This window comes from Psittacula echo (genome assembly GCF_963264785.1).
Source record: "Psittacula echo genome assembly, chromosome: Z".
Taxonomy (NCBI): domain Eukaryota; kingdom Metazoa; phylum Chordata; class Aves; order Psittaciformes; family Psittacidae; genus Psittacula; species Psittacula echo.
The window spans coordinates 85,882,235-85,900,189 of NC_137742.1; the positions used below are offsets into that span (position 1 = coordinate 85,882,235).

Below are 17,955 nucleotides of genomic sequence, written 5' to 3' on the forward strand. Positions count from 1 at the left end.
AATTTCCAAATAGTGGGTAGATGTAACTTGGCACCTTATGACACAGTCCCTGAGAGGGACCATGTCAACCCTAGTTGCTTTGTGCTGCAGCCTTGTAGTAAGTTATACAAGCTTTCCATCTCTTTCCTTCTTTTATTTCAAACTGACATACTGGGAATCTTTGTAGATCTCCAACAGCAAGTTGAAGATCTTTGTTGATGTACAACAGCAACTCCACTGAAGTTCTGCTTGTTGGAAATAACACTTCTTAGGGGAACTCGTGCTCAAACAGAAGCACCCTTCTTCACAAGTAACGTTGGTTTTCCTCTGTGTCTTACATCATATTGTGACAATTATATCTAGAATTCAAAGGTCTTAAGATAATGACTGGTATTTATTCCCCTGCCAAATGTAGGTTATGGTTTTGGGGTGTCAGTGCTGACAAAATGTAAGGGTAGTTGAGAGACATCTCTAAGCATCATCATGGTATTAATTGTGTTTAAAGGTTTAGGAGATTATCCTTCAGATTTTGTAGTGTATTTATTTATCTGTTTCTGTATTCTGGGGTGGAAATGGGTCAGACTGCTCAGATCTAGCTTGTAAACTGTTACAAAGCTGCAGCTTGCCTGCTGCAGCACTTGTGTAGTGTCCCCCCCTTCCCCTTGAGAATCCAGTTTATTGTTATTGCTGAAGTCCTTGGTGACTCTATTTAAAAAGAGACATTTCTGAGGCATCCAATGGCTTTCATGAAACTCTGTCTTTCTGAGCCAGAAGGAGTAGTTTCTGTAGTGTACAGGTTTCTGCATCTGCGATCTGCTGTGTCATACTGAGGCTTCTCATAACCTTTACTGCCATTAGTTTTCACATTTTTGTCTCTAAAAGCTCTTCACTCACCGCTCTTGTGCTCAGATGGTGGAATGGGCTCGGTATTGATTTTTGCATCTTTGTAACGTTACAAAAAAACCCCAAAACCTTAGGTGAGCTAGCTGGCATTTTCTGATACAAATGGTCCAGGGGAAAAAAAACCAGCTATGTCTGAACATCACCTATAATGAGTGTCTCCTCACTGCTTTACCCAGCAGAGCTTCTCTTTTCCATGCCCACCTGTGTGGTAAACAGAAACAGCATTCAGGTTTCTCTGTGTCTGTTCCCTGGGTCTGCCAAGATTATCTTGACCCCAAGTACCATCCCTGGGATCACTGTGTGGCGCTCTCTCTTCCTCCTCTTGAATGCATCCTACTTGTTTGAGTGATCCTCTGGGATACCAGATGCTGGCTAAACTCTTAAGCTCTTCATTGTGGTGATTTGTTTCTTGATGCTACCACGCTTAGTAACATCTTGCTGTTCTGCCGCAGAGCTGATGTGATTGTGTATGACAGGATGGATCAGGATATGCTGGTTTGCCTCTGCTAGTTCACCAGTGTCATCGTTCAGCAGCTCAGTTTTCATGTTGGTCGGCTGTCAGGGGTGAGGGGGTGCGGTATGCAGAGCTGCCAGCTCCTTGTATTGACAGCGTGCCTGCGACAGTGGCCACCAAATTCCTGGTAATTTGGGTGCTGCAGAACTCAGTGAAACAAAGCCTCATAAATTCCTTATCAAGCACACATCTTCTTTGCAAGTACGTTTGTTATTCTTCCCCTAGTATATGGATTTCTTTGATTTCTTCTGCCTTTTCAACTCTTTACTGTTGCGTTGCTCATCAAGTCAGCTGCAGAACCTATTTTAAACACCCCATTTTCAGAGAGCGTTAATTATGAGTAATTGATGTTTGTCTTTGAGATTACTTTCAAACGTGGTATAAAAGATACAGCATTATAGAATGCAGGCTCTTTGAACATGTTTTGAAATAGCTTTGTTCTGTATTTTGGCTGGTGTTTCCAAAGGAGCCCAAGGGACCTGGGTACAGCAGGTGAGAGTCTTACTTCCAGAGCCTCAAAAAATGACAGTTCAGTGTAACTTGTTGATTTGATGCGTGAAGCCCTGTTAGCATATTTTGTAAAGACTTTTTTCCTTTTCTCTTAGTCTGAGATAGTGCCATTGGAACTCAGCTCCAGACTGGAAGAAACTGTGGAATTCAATGAAGTGGAAGCAGAGTCTAGTGAAGCAGAAGATTTTGAGGCCAGGGGAAGTCGCTTCTCAAAGTCAGCTGATGAAAGGCAGCGTATGCTGGTTCAGCGGAAGGAGGACTTGTTGCAGCAAGCTCGGAAGTATGTTTCTTGCTAAAACTCCAGCCTGACCACTCAGTTATAGTCTCCCAGAATGGAGTTCAACAGGATTATGACCACTGAGAGCATGGGATGTTACAGAAAGTAGTAAGAGGAGTGAATACATCTGCTACAGCAGGCTCAGGGTGCTGCTTAAGATGACTGTTGCTGATGAACCCAACTCTGAAGCAGTGTTACGTGTCCCAACATATACACAGCTTCCTTAGTGATTGATCTAAGCTCTTTGAAATCAGAGGATTATTTCTCCAGCTTGGATGGGCTTCATTCTGAGTCTGTAGTAAGAGAGAATGCATTACTTGTGCTGAGCTCTCTAGTAATCTTTAGCTTGTCTCCTGGCATGGGTGTCAGCCCTTGGTGCCTGTGCTGTTCCAGCTGAAATGACTCTCAGGCACCACTCTCCAAATACAGAGCAAGTGTGTTAAGCACAAAGCAGCAAGGAGTAGCCACTTCCTGAAGCCCACCAAAGGAGCTCATGACAAGCAAGTCAACACCTGAGCAACTAGTAATAGGTGTTGTAGGTAGAATGAAACTTTCTTTCCATGCGTTCCATTCATATTGGTGAACTTTACTAGCATCCAGTTGCTGATTAAAATGAATACGAAAAGCAGTTCAGTCATGTAGAGAAAACTTCTTAGCATTTGTAATCGGTGTTGTCCCTTCCTTTGCATTGCAGGGAGACTCCTGGAAGGGGCTACAAAAGCTACATGATGCATCCTTTGTGTTAGCAGGCTACCTCTGCTTGTTGGTTTTTTTCCCACACTGAAATGCCTTCAGATAAATAATTATATAGTATTATATAATAATTATTTAGTATTATTTGTTTTGTCATACTCCCAATTGGGAGTATGACACCTTTTACAGTTTGTCTGTAAATAGGCTTACTCTTAGAATAAGTTTTCCTTGATCTTTGGATAATGTCATTTAAGGAGATAAAGTGGTATTGGTTTCCTGGTTCCCTTCCTGCAGTGTGCTGTGGAATTGTGAACTGCTATATTTTGTCACCAAGTGTAAGAACTCCTTGGGATGGTAACTCTGGCAGCTGCTTCCTTGCGTTTCTGCCGTACCTTACGCTTCGCAGCCCTAGTGCACCTTTCTGTCAAAGGCTTCCTGGTCATCAGGAAGTGACTTTGTGTGGTAAAGTCATAGAATAGTTTGGACTGGGAGAGATCTTCAAAGCTGATCTAGCTCCAACCCTCTGCAATGAGCAGGGACATCTTCAACTAGATCAGGTTTCCCAGAACCACATCCAGCCTGGCCTTGAGTGTTTCCAGGGATGGGGCATCCACCACCTCTCTGGGCAACCTGGGCCAGTGTTTCATAACCCTCATCTCTTTGTACTGAATTTGCTCCTCATGTCCAGCCTGAATCTCCCTCTTTCAGTTTAAAACCATCACTCATCCTATCACACAGGCCCTGCTAAAAAGTCTCTCCCCATCTTTCCTATAGGCCCCTTTTAAGAACTGTAAGGGCACAATCAGGTCTCCCCAGAGCCTTCTCCAGGCAGAACAACCCCAACTCTCTCAGCCTTTCCTCATAGGAGAGGTGCTTCAGCCCTCAGATTGTTTTTTGTGTCTCTCCTCTGGACCCTCTCCAACAGGTCAATCTCTTTCCTGTACTGACAACTCCAGGGCTGGATGTAGACTCCAGGTGAGAGTCTATTATTGTTAGTATATATTAGTACTAGTAGTATAATTATTGTAATTATTAATCTGCAGAGCAGAAAGGCAGACTCACCTCCCTTGACCTGCTGGCCACGTTCCTCTGGATGCAGCCCACTTTACTGACCTTTAGAACTGGCTCCTTTCCACAGGCATGAGAGTCTTGCATGAAAACTAAGAGCTTCTGCCAACTCTGCGAAGTCTACCATAGGTTATATGGGCTTTTTTCTTTCTGAGTACATGGGGTATTTGCTTTTATCCAAGTATTTTCCTGCTTTCAGTGTGTCTTGCAACCCTCCCTTCATTGATGTACCAGCAAAGTATTGTCCAGAGCCAAAATGAGGTGGGCTGTGCTCACCAGTCTTTTCCTTTTCTTCTCTTGCAGGCGTTACCTCAACAAGACCTTGGAACCTGACCTGACCGCAGGGAAGCCCTGTCCCGAAGGAGCCTCAGCCGATGCCGTGACCCTGCGCCGCAGGACGCTGGCTGCTGCCGCTGAGCGGAGGCTTCAGATGCAGCACAACTCATAGCGCCATCACCCTCCTCCTCGCACCTCGTCAGCAATGTTGAATAAAGAATTACACACACCTCCCAACCTCCCTGCGCTTTCTGTACTGACGGGACGTGTCTCTTCAGAGTTCAGCCGGTGGAGCCGCCTCTCCGCCATGTGAAGCATGTGATCTGATGATGTTTGGACAGCCGACTCATTCACCTCTTTTTTGTAATATTTTCTATGTGATGTTGATCCCCTCCATGAACAAAAGGCAGTTTCTAAACCACATGTGGGATTTCTGCAGCTGGCACGAGGCATTAAGCTGGCTGCACCACAGAGACTGGGGAAGGAGTGTTCTGGATTAGCAGCTGTGGACACAGGCTGGGATCAGGAAAAGTTACTCCAAGAGGGAAGAGAGCTTTAGAAAGCTGGAGCAACCCATGTGCTGGGTTATCAGGCGCCTGCCCTGCAGAGAGGGGTGTTAGGTAGTCCACATTGCAGGAAAGTCAGCTTTGAGGCTGGGTTGACTTTGTCTAGCTACAGAACATGGGGAAAACTGGACTCATGAGTGGTGCAGCGGAGCAGTGATTCACCAGCATTAAGTTGTTGACTGTTGCTGAGCTCCTCTGCGTCTGGCTTTGTCGCTGCCCAGGGCTGAGCTGTTACCCTTTGCCCGTGGCTGAAACTACCCAGACACTGAGGGGCATGGAGTGAAGAGGAGAGGGTGTGAGGTGAGTTTACAGCCCTGCGGTTCAGTGTTACCATCCTCCAAGGGAGTAGAACAACTTGCCTGCTCTGCACCACATGGATGGGACTCTGTGGAGACAGCTCTGGTTTCGATTTCTGGTTTAACCCCACAGCTCTGTGAGTTTATTCTGAAAGCCTGGAGGGACTGGGGCTGGCTGCAGCCCAGCTGCCAGCTTCTGGTTGTCCTTAAGGACTTAGCCCTGAGATCCACATGGAGCCGCTGATGCTAGCTTTGCAAAAATGAGTTTTCAGCTTCTGAAGCATGAGTTCTGGTATCACCATCCTTTAGATGGAGCCCAGTATTACCTCAAAGTGTTGGTAACTTTTTTTACTGTTGGTTTTATAGAACATCTGCAGGTGAATTCAAAGCAAGGAGTTGCAGCGGTGTTTAGGTGACAGTAATTTATTTCAGTAAAAATCTCTGGGAGGCTTTACCTTGTGATGCCATTAGGTTTTTGGAGATCTTTGGTTTTGCTCAGAGCACTGCTATTTTGGCTTTATTGTTAATAAAAAACCCCCACAAAACAACAAAAAAACCCCACACAAATAAAATCTTGGTCAGTGGTAGAAACACTTTGGGAATTTCTGGAGTGTGACGTGTCCTGTTCCTGTCGTGTGTTCGGGTTGTAAGCGCAGCGCCTGCCCTTTTGCTCCCCTTTGCTTCCTCTCTTTCTATGGCATGGAAGAGAGCACAGCTGTCTAAGGCCAGAGTGGAAGCATTTCCCCAAGCCTGGGATTGCAGAGCTGGAATTCAGTCAGGTTGTGAACATGGAAATGGAAGAGAAACAGCGTCTCCAGGAACTGTAAAGTGGGGCTTTGAACTGTTGGCAGCAGCCTCCCAATACCTAAAGGAGCCAACGAGAAACCTGGAGAGGGGATATGGGTGAGGGCCTGTAGGGACAGGACAAGGGGGAATGCCTTTAACCTGGCGGAGGGGAGATTGAGATGAGCTCTTAGGCAGAAGTTCTTCCCTGTGAGGGTGCTGAGGCCCTGGCACAGGTTGCCCAGAGAAGCTGTGGCTGCCCCATCCCTGGCAGTGTTCAAGGCCAGGTGGGACGGGGCTTGGAGCAACCTGGTCTGGTGGAAGGTGTCCCTGCCTGTGGCAGGGGGTTGAAACTGGGTGAGCTTTAAGGTCTCTTCCAACCCAAACCAGTCTGGGTTTCTCTGATTCTTTCCAGACATCTCTTCTCGTTGGATTCCTGACCTTTTCCTGGCAGCTCTTCCCTTTGCTTCCCCTTGCCATCATTGGACGCATCCTTGCCTGTTGCACTGCACAAAATGACTGACTCAAGGGGTCAGAGGCTGTTTTGTGCAGAGCAGCCCATGGACCAGTGTTGCCTCCTGGCTGGCTCTGCTTCCCTGGAAGGGGAGGTCATCCAAGGAAGGGCCTGACTGACTTTCCTGGTGCCAACATAAGCTGCCTCTGGATTGCTGTGAACAGCAGGAACCTTGAAGAAACCCAGCTGGGCAGGAGGTGCTGCTGCGCAATGGAGCCTCTTTTCCAACCAGCCTCCCCTTCTGTGGGCCGGGGGTGATGTTTGGGAGAGGACCGAGCTTAAAGTTGGGCTGGGGGCTTCTGGCTGCTGGGTAACCTTCCCTATGGATCTTCACCATGGGACTGGGAAGTGCTGGAGGGGATGGCAAGTCTCAGGCTGGGCCATGGGGCAGCTCATCTTGAGTCATGGGCCTGATGTGTGTGCAAGAGCTGCGGGACCCATGATGGAGGGGAATGCAGAAAGAAACTCAATCCAAACTATGAGAAAACCCCAGATTTTTGGGGTAAAATTCCCCAAACCATCCCCAAATTGCTCCTGCAGCAGGGACTAAAAATCTCAACTTTCTTGGATAGCCTTCCTCTATATCCTATGGTGAAAACCTCATGTGCCTGTGTGTGGGGGGTGGTTCTGATGTTGCCACAAACCAGAGGTCTTGCCCTGGTGGCTACCTCTGCACTCCCAAAGAAATCAAAGTATTTTCTTGCTCCTGGTGCTGCTCTGAAGCAACTTGAGCCACTTGGAAGAGCTTCCATGCTTCCCCTTCCACACAGCTCAGCCCAGCCCCTTCTGCCTGCATTACCAGCCACAAACACCCAAACCTGCGAGGTTTAGTCCTTTTTTTACCTCTTTCCTTGGGAAGGGGGAGGAAAGAAGCAGGCAGAGACGTGGGGGGAGAGCCCAGGGTACAGACAAACATTCTCTTTATTGAGCTACACATGAAGTTTTCCATTAGTCAGAGAAAGAGATTGGCAGTGTGTAATATATCACAGAAACCTCACTGATTGGTAATAGAAAGGCTTAGAAAGACCTGGCGCTTTTTTTTTTTTTTATATATATATATATATATATATATATAATATTCTTTTATTTTTAGTTTCCTGTTTATGGATCTGTTCTCTTCAGAAGAGCTGAGCCTGCTCTTCTTCAGCAAAAGTAATTGTAAAAGTGGAGTCATGAAGACGTCTGGTTACTAATCAAAGTAGAAATGACGAAGAGTTGGTCATGAAAACAGTGGCTTCAATGTAAACACTACATTCGTTTTTTGTATTTTTTTTAGTTTTTATTTTTTTTCTTCATGATTTTTTGTGGTTTTGTGTGTGTTTTTTAAAATTTTTAAATAATTTTCATTCTTGCTTTTTTTTAAGTTAGTTTTTTAAATTTTTTTCTTTTTTTTTTCTTTATTTTTATTTTTCTGCAGCACGAACATCCCCACATGAGAGAGAAAAAACACCATCCACTAACAGGGAGAGAGGACGGGGGTCACGGAGGGGGGGAGGCAGCACAAAAGAGCATCCACTGGGGAAGTTAAAATTAATAAAAATCAACCAAAAAATTGGTATATATAACCCTAAATGAAAAAAACCCAAACCAAATAAAAGCTGAAATGAACTCTTATGTCTGTGTGATCCCCGATGCTCTGCTGGGGCTGATCCGGCCAAGATGTGCTTTGGGTACCAACCTGCAGAGCCAGTGGGGAGGTGTTAAACCAGGAGGGAAGGAAAATGGGGGGAAACCCCCGCGGGCCCCTGGCTGGCGCTGGCTTTGCCCTGCAGTGGGGGGGGGAATCCAAAACATCTGCCCTAAAACCCTGAACCCCAGCGAGGGAGCAGCCGGAGGATGCTCTCCCCGAAGCCTCCCTCCTGAAGCAGCTGGGATGGGAGGAGCAGGAACAGGCCTCCTCACTGTTGGTGCTTCCCTTCAACACTTGGCCAGGGGCAGGTTTTAGGATTTCTCCCTCTGTTTTAAAGACAAAAATGAATGGTTTGGGTTCTGGAGGCCGGCGGTGCTGGTGGGGCTCGGGGCAGGCGGGAGCAGCCCTGCGCTGGGAAGAGGCATAATTAATCATAATAATGAAATAAAAAAGCCAACCCACAAGAAGGAATTACAGTAATAATAATAGCAATAAAAAAATAAACCCACACGGTCAAATGGGGGCTGGGAGGAGAAGCCGCCCCCCTGCACACAAGCCTGGCACAGCCCCGCTTTTGCCATGGGGTGATCCCAGCGCTGCCTCTCTGCCCCACAGCCCTGGGAGTGGGGCTGGGCAGACTGCCCCAGCCCCAGGGCTGCCCCCAGGACACAGCCAGGGGCACGGGGCTCTCAGACAAATGAAGGAGGTGGGTGTGGATTTGATATCTCTATATACGTATATATATAATTTTTCCTTATGCCTTTTTATTTACCAACTCGCACGATCATGGTTTGTTTTTCTCTCATTCAATCTGTTTTGTTTTTGCTTTGTTTCACTTGTTTTTCCCGTGCGCACGTGTGTCTGTGTGTGTCTGTGTGTGGTTGCGTTGGGTTTTTTGTTACTATCATTATTATTATTAACCTTTATTTTCGTGTTTCTTTCCTCTCCTGGCACTGGGGCTGCCACCACCCCACAAGTCGCTTTGCGCTGGGGGGGTCAGTACAAGCCGCAGCCCCGCAGGTTGTTGGCAATGATAATGTCGGTGACAGCATCAAATACCACCTGGATGTTGTTCGTGTCTGTGGCGCACGTCATGTGGCAGTAAATCTCCTTGTTGGGGGACCGGTTTTTGCTTTCGAACTGTGCTTGGATGTAGGCGGCTGCGTCCTCGTAGGTGTTGGGACCTGCAGGCAGAGGAGGGGGACAGAGCAGGGGGATCAGGCCCGGGATCGCCACCCTCTGGCCACACCCCCTGCCCCTCGCTGCTTGCAAAGTGCTTTATTTCCAACAAAACCAGGCAACCCCTCTTTATGGTCATTTCTTCACCCCCCAGCATGGCCCATTTACCCCTTTTCCTGCCCCATCTCTCTCTTCACTGCTCCCTAGCCACCCTTTTCCACCCCACCCGGCCCCATTTTCCCCCAAATCACAGAGCACCTGAGCTCCATTAGGACTCCCCCCTCCCCAGCTGTGGCTGCTTTGCCCTCTCTGTGTGCTTCCTTTTTAGTCCCTTGGGAAAGGCAGCAGCTTCCAGCAGTGCCTGGCTGAGCTGCTCCACAGGGATGCTCCTCTGGCATTGCTGCTGCCCTGACATCACTGGTGAGTCCCCATGGTGCATCTCAACAGAGAGTGGGGAGTGTGTCAGGCAGAGAGAGGGCTGGTGACCACTCCAATATCAACCATGGGTGGTGGCTGGGAACCCTTAGAGGGGCTGAGCCCCTCTGGGGGCTATGGGCCTCATGCCCATATTGGAATGGGTGATGGAGGTTGATGTGGCAGGAGCTGCCCGGGGATGTGCTGTTGTTGCCTATTTCTGTAGGGCTGAAACGGGGCAGATGCTGGAGCTGGAAAATGGGCATTACTGTATTAAGCTGCTTAGGGCAGCACCCAGCTCCTCACAGGAAGCTGCAACGCCCGAATGGCATCCCTGGAACAGCCTTTGGAAGAGCTGCTCTTATATGGGGATTTGTTTTACTTTTCCAGCTCACCACTTCCCCTCCTTCCCGAAGGACAGGGGGAGGTGGCCTGGTGCCAATGGGGTAGCCAGGCTGTGCCGTACAGCTTCATGTGGGGTAGTTTGGGATGTTCTGCGGGGTGGCTGGGGAAACACTGCTGCTGCTTCCATGACGGAGAAGGCGCAGAACCTCCAGTGGAAATGCTGGTGCACTTCTGCTGTAGGGCAATGGGGGCTGCCCTGCTGTGGACCCCCTGTCCTCAAGGTACTGTGTCCAGGCAGAAGATGTGCTCTGGGTGAAAGTAGTTCAGGGACATCTTGGCGTCTGCAGGGGGTGCTGGAGTCTCTGAATCTGAGCTGATTGTTCCTTCTCCTTGCAGAATTCAGAAGCGGGATCTGTTCTTACCCCATTTTCTTGGGTTTTCTTCTTTTCCCCAAGACAAGACAGTTTTGCTCAAAAGTGTGTGGTTTCAGATGTCTGCTGTAAAGAGGCTCTTTCCTCCCCCAGCTGTGCCCTGCACAAAGGCACTCCTAGGAGGACGCAGCTTGGAGGACCATTTGCCTTGGCTCCTCTAGCAGGAACTTCTCAGGAACCATCAAATACCATGGCTCGAGTGATGGGCAGTCAGCTCCCAGCAAGGCTTCATCTTTCCATAGCTCCCTGTGGCCAGGCTCCTTTAAGCTCACCTTGACCATCACTCTTGGCCATCACCTCTTGACTGTGCACCTATGCCACAAGAACTGACTTCATGCAGAACACAACCCCATCTCATTCATGGTGTCCCTGAGCCCCACTGCAGCTCTCGAAGGTGGGCAGTGCTTTTGCCTCTCTAATGGTGCCCTGCTGTCCCCTCTTCCCCTCTGGGTTGAGCTGCAGCCCCCATCCCCAGTGGTGTGGTGGTGGGGTCACACTGGGCTGCATCAGCCCCAGCACGTACCTGTGTATTCAGGGAAGCAGATGGTCAGAGGTGATTTCTTGATCTTCTCAGCAAACAGGTCTTTCTTGTTGAGGAAGAGAATGATGGAGGTGTCGATGAAGAATTTGTTGTTACAGATGGAGTCGAAGAGCATGAGAGATTCGTGCATGCGGTTCTGCAATGGGGAGCATGGAGGGAGGAGAGGGGAGACAGAAAGGCAAAGAGAAAGAGAGAGTTAGAGGAGAGGAGAACATCTTTCTGAATTAAAAGGGTTAGAAAGCAAAAAAAAATCTCTGAAATAAGACAGTGGTAATTGTGAGATAGTTACAAAGGCGGCGGAAATGAAGCACTGCTCTTCTGAGCCGAACGACAAGGCACTGTGGAGATTGGGACAGATCCCTGTGGGGCTGCTCCAGCAGAGCTGACACCTGAAGCTTCAAGGAAGAGCAGAAAAAGTCATTAGCTCATCACAGGTCTCACCTGAGCAGTGTGGAAGAGGCCTGTGTCTCTGCAGGGGCTGGGCACCCCTGAAGCATTGCTTGCAGAGCCCAAAGCAAGGATGGACAGCCAGGATGGGGACTCAGATGGTGGGAGTTCTGGCCACCTGCGGTGATCCTATGGATCTGCCTGGAAGGGAACTTGTGCCAGGCGGTGCCATGTGGTCAGACTGGTGCCGAGGGGTTGCCCTTGGCACGGAAGGGTTTTAGTAGGATCACAAATAGAGGCAAATATCTAAAACCTGTCATTTTAGAATTGTCCTTTCACATGTGGACAAAAACCATTTAAAGCCATTTCCCCTCATGCTACGGAAGTTGTTACCAGAGAGGGGTGGAGAATAGACAGGAGTGGAAGGAGAGGCTGTCCTGTGTTGAATCAGCTGCTTCATCAACTACTTTCATGCTTCACTCAAGCTGCTGCAGGGGTTCTCTGCAGGCACATGCACCCACTGCTGTGTGGAGGTGCTGCTGGACACGACAGCTACAGCTCTTCAGGCGATCTCAAGTTTTCTCCATCATTAACTTAGAACAAACAGGAAGCCATTCCCTTGTGCTCCAGGGAAAATGTTAGGAGCCATTTCAGGCAGTCTGTGTGCTGCTCCTGTTGCATGTACCCACCTAGCTCACTATTTGAATGTGCAAAGCTTCTGGTGTAGAACCAGGACTTAGTGCAGTCTGAAGGTGCTGGAACCACTGTGCCCCTCTCCCCAACCCCTCCTGGGGTCCTGGCTCAGGGGCCAGCTGCTCACACGGGGGTTTATCAGGAAAACCCTTGCATGGAGCAGAGGGCAAGCAGGGTGCTCAGCAGCCAATGGGAAACCCACCTGCAGCAAATGCCCCCCTAGAGAGAGCCACTTTTTAGCGGTGCGCCAAGGGGGATGGTGGTGGTGCTTTGGATTTGCCGAAGATTTGGGAGAACACACGTGTTTCCTAATGAAATGATGACCCAATTACACATCTAGGAGTTTTCCATAAATGTTTTATTCGTGAGTCATTCTATTAGCTACACTTCAACTGTAGCTTTCGCATGCAAAATTTAGCAGATGTCTGATTTCATCTTGAAAGGCTTTGAGATTACACCCGTGGTTCCCTGACAAAGAGCAGTGAGGGATGGCATCCCCCACTGCACTTTCAGAAGCTTCAGGACTTTGTTTTATTCTTATCTTTTAAAAACAAAGAAAAAAGCCTTGTTCATGGAGAAAACAAATTGCCACAGAACAACATGGGTCGTCTTGACCTCTGGCTGTTACAAAAATGCTGGGTCTTGAGACTTTCATGGGAAGGATCCTGGGGTTTGTTTTTTTTACCTTGTTCATCCCATGTTGTCCCATATATGTATTATATTTAAATAAGGAACTGATGGTGTTGGGGGAGCAGCGGAAATAAAGCATGTACCCAGGGAAATGAAAATCCCCAGTGCAGTGAAAATAACCCTGATGACCTGAACAGGAGGTTTCCAGAGTAGAAGGTCGGGGCAAGCCAGCATCCTGGAGGCAATCTATAACATACCCCTGTATGAATATGCAAAGAGCAATCGTTTTCCTCTTGGCCATCAGTTTTTCTCAGGGCTGGCCTTTTAATTCAGATCTGCAGGATGGGATGTGTGTGAATACGTGTTAGAGGATGTGTCCAGCTGAAGTTACATCACTGGAAATTGGTGAAGCCAACAGGAATCATGGTTAATTTTCCTTCGCTGAGGTTTATGGGAATTTTTCTCTCAGGTTCTTCCAGTTCTTTGCTTCTACTTCATGCTTCAGATAATGGAAGATCGTGGGTGGGGCAAGGGACTGCAGGAGGGGAGAGGTAATTTCAAGAAGCCAAGGAACAAAGATTAACCGTAGTGAAGTTGTTCTACTTACAAACAAAGGGGAAAGAAAATTCCACCAAATACTTACATAAAATTTAATGCCTTTTGGTCATACAATTTTCAAATTCTTGATTTCCAGGCGCATGAAGCTGCGGCAGACAACTGACGTGTGTGTACGTGCACGGAGCAGACAAAGGGTAAATAATAGGCTCAAGAAGCTGGACACACTCAAGAGACACACAATAAAGCCACTCTCACACTAGAAAAGAGCTGACACTTTATTAAGGTTTTGTAACTAATAAATACATTACGGACAGCCAATAAATTATTACAGTAACTAATGCTCTATTAAACCCATGGACAGTCACTCTTCGTACAAAATTACAGTTAATAGTTTGGGCCATCAAACATGCAGGAGAAATGGTTCAGCAGGAAACCAGCAAAAGGAAAATGGTGGCAGCCTCCGGCGATCCTTTGGGAAGAAATGTGGGGAGTGGGGAGCCCAGAGGCAGGGTGATAGTCACTTGTCAAGCTGAAAGGGGGGGAAAGGGAGGTGGGGAAGTAGGGCTGATGATGTTAAATTAGGGACTGGGCTATTTAATGCGGCAATGATTGGTCTTTAAGCAACCCTATTTGAAGGCCACAAGGTTGCTTCTGCACCGGCAAAGCTGGTGAGACTTGGGCAAAGCTGGCGAGACTCCGGCAATGCTGAAAATTGTGTTGTTACTCACTATGATCCCTTCTCCCCACCTGGAACAGGGGGTTTAGTCCTGGAGTCACTTGCCTGCACTACAGGACAGTCAGGATTTGCCCAGTGAGAATAGGGCTGTTCTCTCTGGGAGATGGTTTTGCCCTATCTCCAGTCCAGCTCCTTCCCCTCTCCCTCTGCTTGCACGGTGCTGCCTGGGAGGCTTTGGTCCTCCTCCTCTTATTAACACATCAATGCTTAAGGCTCACACTTGCTCATGTATGCCAGCCAGCTTTTGCAGCACAAATAAAGATCTCACAGGACCCTGATTTGGATGTGAGTGGTCCTGTGAGAAGTCCCTTTCCATAGTCACATTCTCAGCGTAACGTCTGATATAGGTCACGTACCTGTATCTGCCAGCATCAGTTATCTGTGTCATTGCAGGAGCTCAGAAATTATAACAGACACTCAAGTCTTGGGGTGCCTGGAGAGAGTGTTTCTGTCTGGTCTCTCCTCCAGTGTGGTGGAGGCAAGATTGTGGTCTGCTCTTTTGTGCCACCCAGACCACATTTCTGCTTTATTGTGCGTGCATTGGGGATACAAGTGTGTGAGGGGTGTGGGTAGTTCAGGATGATGCTTAGTAGCACCATCTTCATTGACCTTGGCACCTCTGGCATCAGACTGTAATGAGTGTTTTAGTCTCCTTGGAAATGGTGGTGGAGTTTTTGGTTGTAAGCCTGAAGACAAACCTGGCCCATGACAAAGACACAAATACACTAGTACTAAGCTTCTCTAATTGACTTGACAAACGGTCAACCTTGTTCTCAGGAACTCAGCAACTCTCCCTGGCTCCAGGAGCTTTTTCGGCCACAAATTGCTCAGACCCACTGCGCAGGCTAACAGTGCAGGGCTGGTCCCTTTTACAGCATTAAATGCAAAATGCCCTGAAGGTGATGTCTGCCACCCACAGCTGAACCCTCCTCCTTGTCAAGCAGCGACTGGGCAGAAGGGGATGTTTTGGCAAAAGGACAGTGTTCCATCCTAACCTCCTGGGATTGCATTCCTTGCCCAAGAACAAAGCCTGTTCCCTTGCAGGCGAGCACTGAGCCCATGCCACAGTAGATTAAAACCACCAGATACCTTTCAATGTACATTACATATAGACTGCTGTAATTAATACTTTTAGTGCCCTGTAAAACAAAATCACACCTACCGAGGAGGCACAGCAGCCTCTCCCCTCCGTGGAGGCAGCGGCTGGCCAGGAAAGCTGAAAGCAGGGAGCTATTTTGATACAAGACTCCTGAGGGAGATTTAGCTGGCAGTGTTTCTAGGGAGGCGGTGGTGGGAAGCCGATGGGCCAGCAGGAGGGCAGGGGCAGCAGGGACAGCATGGTGTGAGCAGACGGAGGGGCAGATGGCCTGGCCGAGTGTTCCCGCTGTCCTGCCGCTCCACCGGGCTCCTCGGCCCTGGGTGAGAACCAGGCTGTGAGCTATTTGCTGAGCAAGATCTTCCCTTTGAAGTGTGCGGCTGTATTTTAACGTGTGCATTTTATTGCTAGTTCTCCGGACAAGCCCAGCTTCTGCATTCTCCTAAGGAGCTCAACCTTATAGCCTCATCTATGGGCTTGTTTCTAGGCTTTCCTTCTACAGGTTTCTCTATTATTTGAATTGAACAGTTGTTCAAATAAACTACTAGTTGCGCTTTTTTTTTTTTTTTAATGCATTAAAAAGTCATTAAAAAATGAGCCATTAAAAAAAAATGGAACAAAAATGGCATCTTCTGCAATTTCCTACATTAGCTTTGAAGGGCAGCAGGGTGTATATACAGCTGTTTCAATTCTGTGCTTTTAAAATACATCCCCATGCCCTCATATGATTTCTGATGCAGCTGTGCCAGTTGCAACATCCCTGCTATGCAAAGACTGCAAATTAAATACAACTCAGGGCCTCCGAGGGTTTGAATTCAGAGAATCCTGATTGCAAAGCATAAGGGGCCATTAAGAAAAGGGTTTTTGAAAGCAAGCAGTGTATTTCAAGGTCTTCTTTCTAGACAACTGTTCCAAGGATTGCTGGTACTTAGGAAAAGCACAGGGCAAAAGATTGCCTGCAGAAGGCACATCTGTCAGGGAAGGCTTAGGCGCATGCAGAAAGCCAGCAGTGAGTAATGCTTTGGCAGGCATTCTGAAGACAAAAATCTATACACGGCCATCAAGTGGGAGAAACAGTAGTGTTTAACACTGGAAGCATTTCATCTTTCAAATGTTGCTTCCAGCCTTTGTCAGTGAATCCTCATGACACTTGTGTGAGGGAGGGAATGTCAGCAGCAGCAGCTGAAATGAAGCTTTAGGCATACAATATGCCAAAGAAAATGACAGAAAAGACTTTGTGTGGCAACATGTTCTCTTCTTTTTCTCCCTTTTCTCAGGAGGGGGTTGGACCTCTCAGCCCGCATGGCCAGGCATGGACTACCTGAATCTATTCTGGAGCACGGCACAGGCACTCCGAGCCACCATTGGTGACTTGGTAGCATCCTGCAGAGTTTGGTATTAATTTAAATTATCTTTACCAAAATATTCCTGTGTGCTCTATGCTGGGAAGTCCTGAAGCCTTGGCTTGGTGCTGCCTGCATCGGGAACAGCTTCTGTTACTCACAGTAAGGGATGGGAACAGGAAATCTCCAAAATTCCAGTGCTAATGATCAAACTCTTCTGACAGAGCTTAACATAAGACTTGCCCCACAGCTAGCACAAGCACTGCACTCTGGACCTAGCAGTTGCATACACTTTATGTACCTGTTCTGGGTTCAGCTGTGACAGTTATTTTTCTCTCTCCTGGTGGCTGGTGCAGTGCTGAGTTTCGCCTTTAGTCTGAGAACAACACTGGTAACGGTTTAGTTGTTAAGTACTGCTTACTGATTGTGCACCACTTGTGTTTTCGGCACCCAATGTGGGACCTGTCCCGGTTGGGGAGGGGAACATCCAAAAAGGACTGTCGTGGTTTAAGCCCAGCCGGTAACTCAGCACCACGCAGCCGCTCACTCAGTCCCTGTTTCCTTCCACTCCTGGAGGGGTGTGGAATCAAAAGAATGTAAATCCCACGGGTTGAAATAAGAACAGTCCAATAAGAAAAGTATAATACAAACCCACTACCACTAATAATAATAACAATTAGGGAAATAACAGGTGGAGAAAACATAAAGCTAAAAGCGGAAAGGGAAAAAAACAATAAACACAAGTGATGCACAACGCAATTGCTCATCACCCACTGACTGATACCCAGCCTGACCCAAGCAGCAATTGGTCCCTTCCAGGTAACTACCCCCAGTTTATATACTGGGCATGATGTACTGTGGTATGGAATAGCCCTTTGGCTAGTTTGGGTCAGGTGTCCTGTCTCTGCTTCCTCCTGGTTTCTTGTGCCCCTCCTCACTGGCAGAGCAAGAGAGACTGACTGAGAAGTCCTTGATCAGAGTAAGTGCTATTGAGCAACAACTAAAACATCAGTGTGTTATCAGCATTGTTCTCAGACTAAAGCCAAAACTTAGCACTGCACCAGCTACTAGGAAGGACAGCCAAACCCAGGACAGTACCAAATGTAACTAACATGCAGCTTTTCAGCCCTCATTTTGACACCAAGAGGACATTGGGATGCTAGGTGTGACTGGCGGGACCCAGCCACCCACATGGGACAAGCTCCAGGAGCATCCCCACCCCTCTGCAGCTAACTCCCTGCCTCTCATGTGGCACAGGCACCATCTCATTGCTGTTTGCTAGCCCCTTCCAAGGAACCAGGCAACTTTCTCTGGAAAACCTTCCCACTGACCCTGAAAATCCTGAGCTAAACCAAATACAATGACACACGCAGGCCTTGTGATTAATGTTCCTTTAGTTTATGGTGGTATAGCAGTGCACTGGCACTAAATGGAGCTGGGAGAGGGACTGGGACCTGGGAAAACAAGACGTGCGGGTAGGATGTGGCATGAGGAGCAGAGGGACTCCTGGCTTTGCTGACTGAACAGTTCTGTGTGGGGGCTAATGCCACTGGAGGTATTTTAAGGTTGAGATGGTGAAGAGAAAGGCTGTAC

General features: G+C 48.0%; 2 protein-coding genes across 5 annotated transcripts in view; one reads left to right on the forward strand and one right to left on the reverse strand.

Moving 5' to 3' along the window:
* AMFR (autocrine motility factor receptor) overlaps window positions 1–5,673 on the forward strand; it is a 35,932-nt gene extending 30,259 nt beyond the window's left edge. For 3 of the 4 annotated variants that reach the window (XM_080637537.1, XM_080637538.1, XM_080637540.1), the window contains exons 13-14: window positions 2,002–2,186; window positions 4,248–5,673. In XM_080637537.1, the coding sequence (XP_080493663.1) occupies window positions 2,002–2,186; window positions 4,248–4,392 (330 nt within the window). In that variant the 3' untranslated portion in view covers window positions 4,393–5,673. Of the gene's footprint in view, window positions 1–2,001; window positions 2,187–4,247 lie in introns of those variants that run through there. The other variant, XR_013958737.1, reaches the window with a different exon arrangement.
* A 3,332-nt stretch (window positions 5,674–9,005) lies between these two features.
* The window catches only part of GNAO1 (G protein subunit alpha o1), a gene marked incomplete at its 3' end in the record, with an annotated part of 150,569 nt that continues 141,619 nt past the window's right edge, over window positions 9,006–17,955 (reverse strand). Inside the window, exons 7-8 of the mRNA XM_080637564.1 lie at window positions 10,902–11,055; window positions 9,006–9,193 (exon numbers count right to left, since the gene is read on the reverse strand). Of these exons, the coding sequence (XP_080493690.1) occupies window positions 9,006–9,193; window positions 10,902–11,055 (342 nt within the window). The remainder of the gene's footprint in view (window positions 9,194–10,901; window positions 11,056–17,955) is intronic.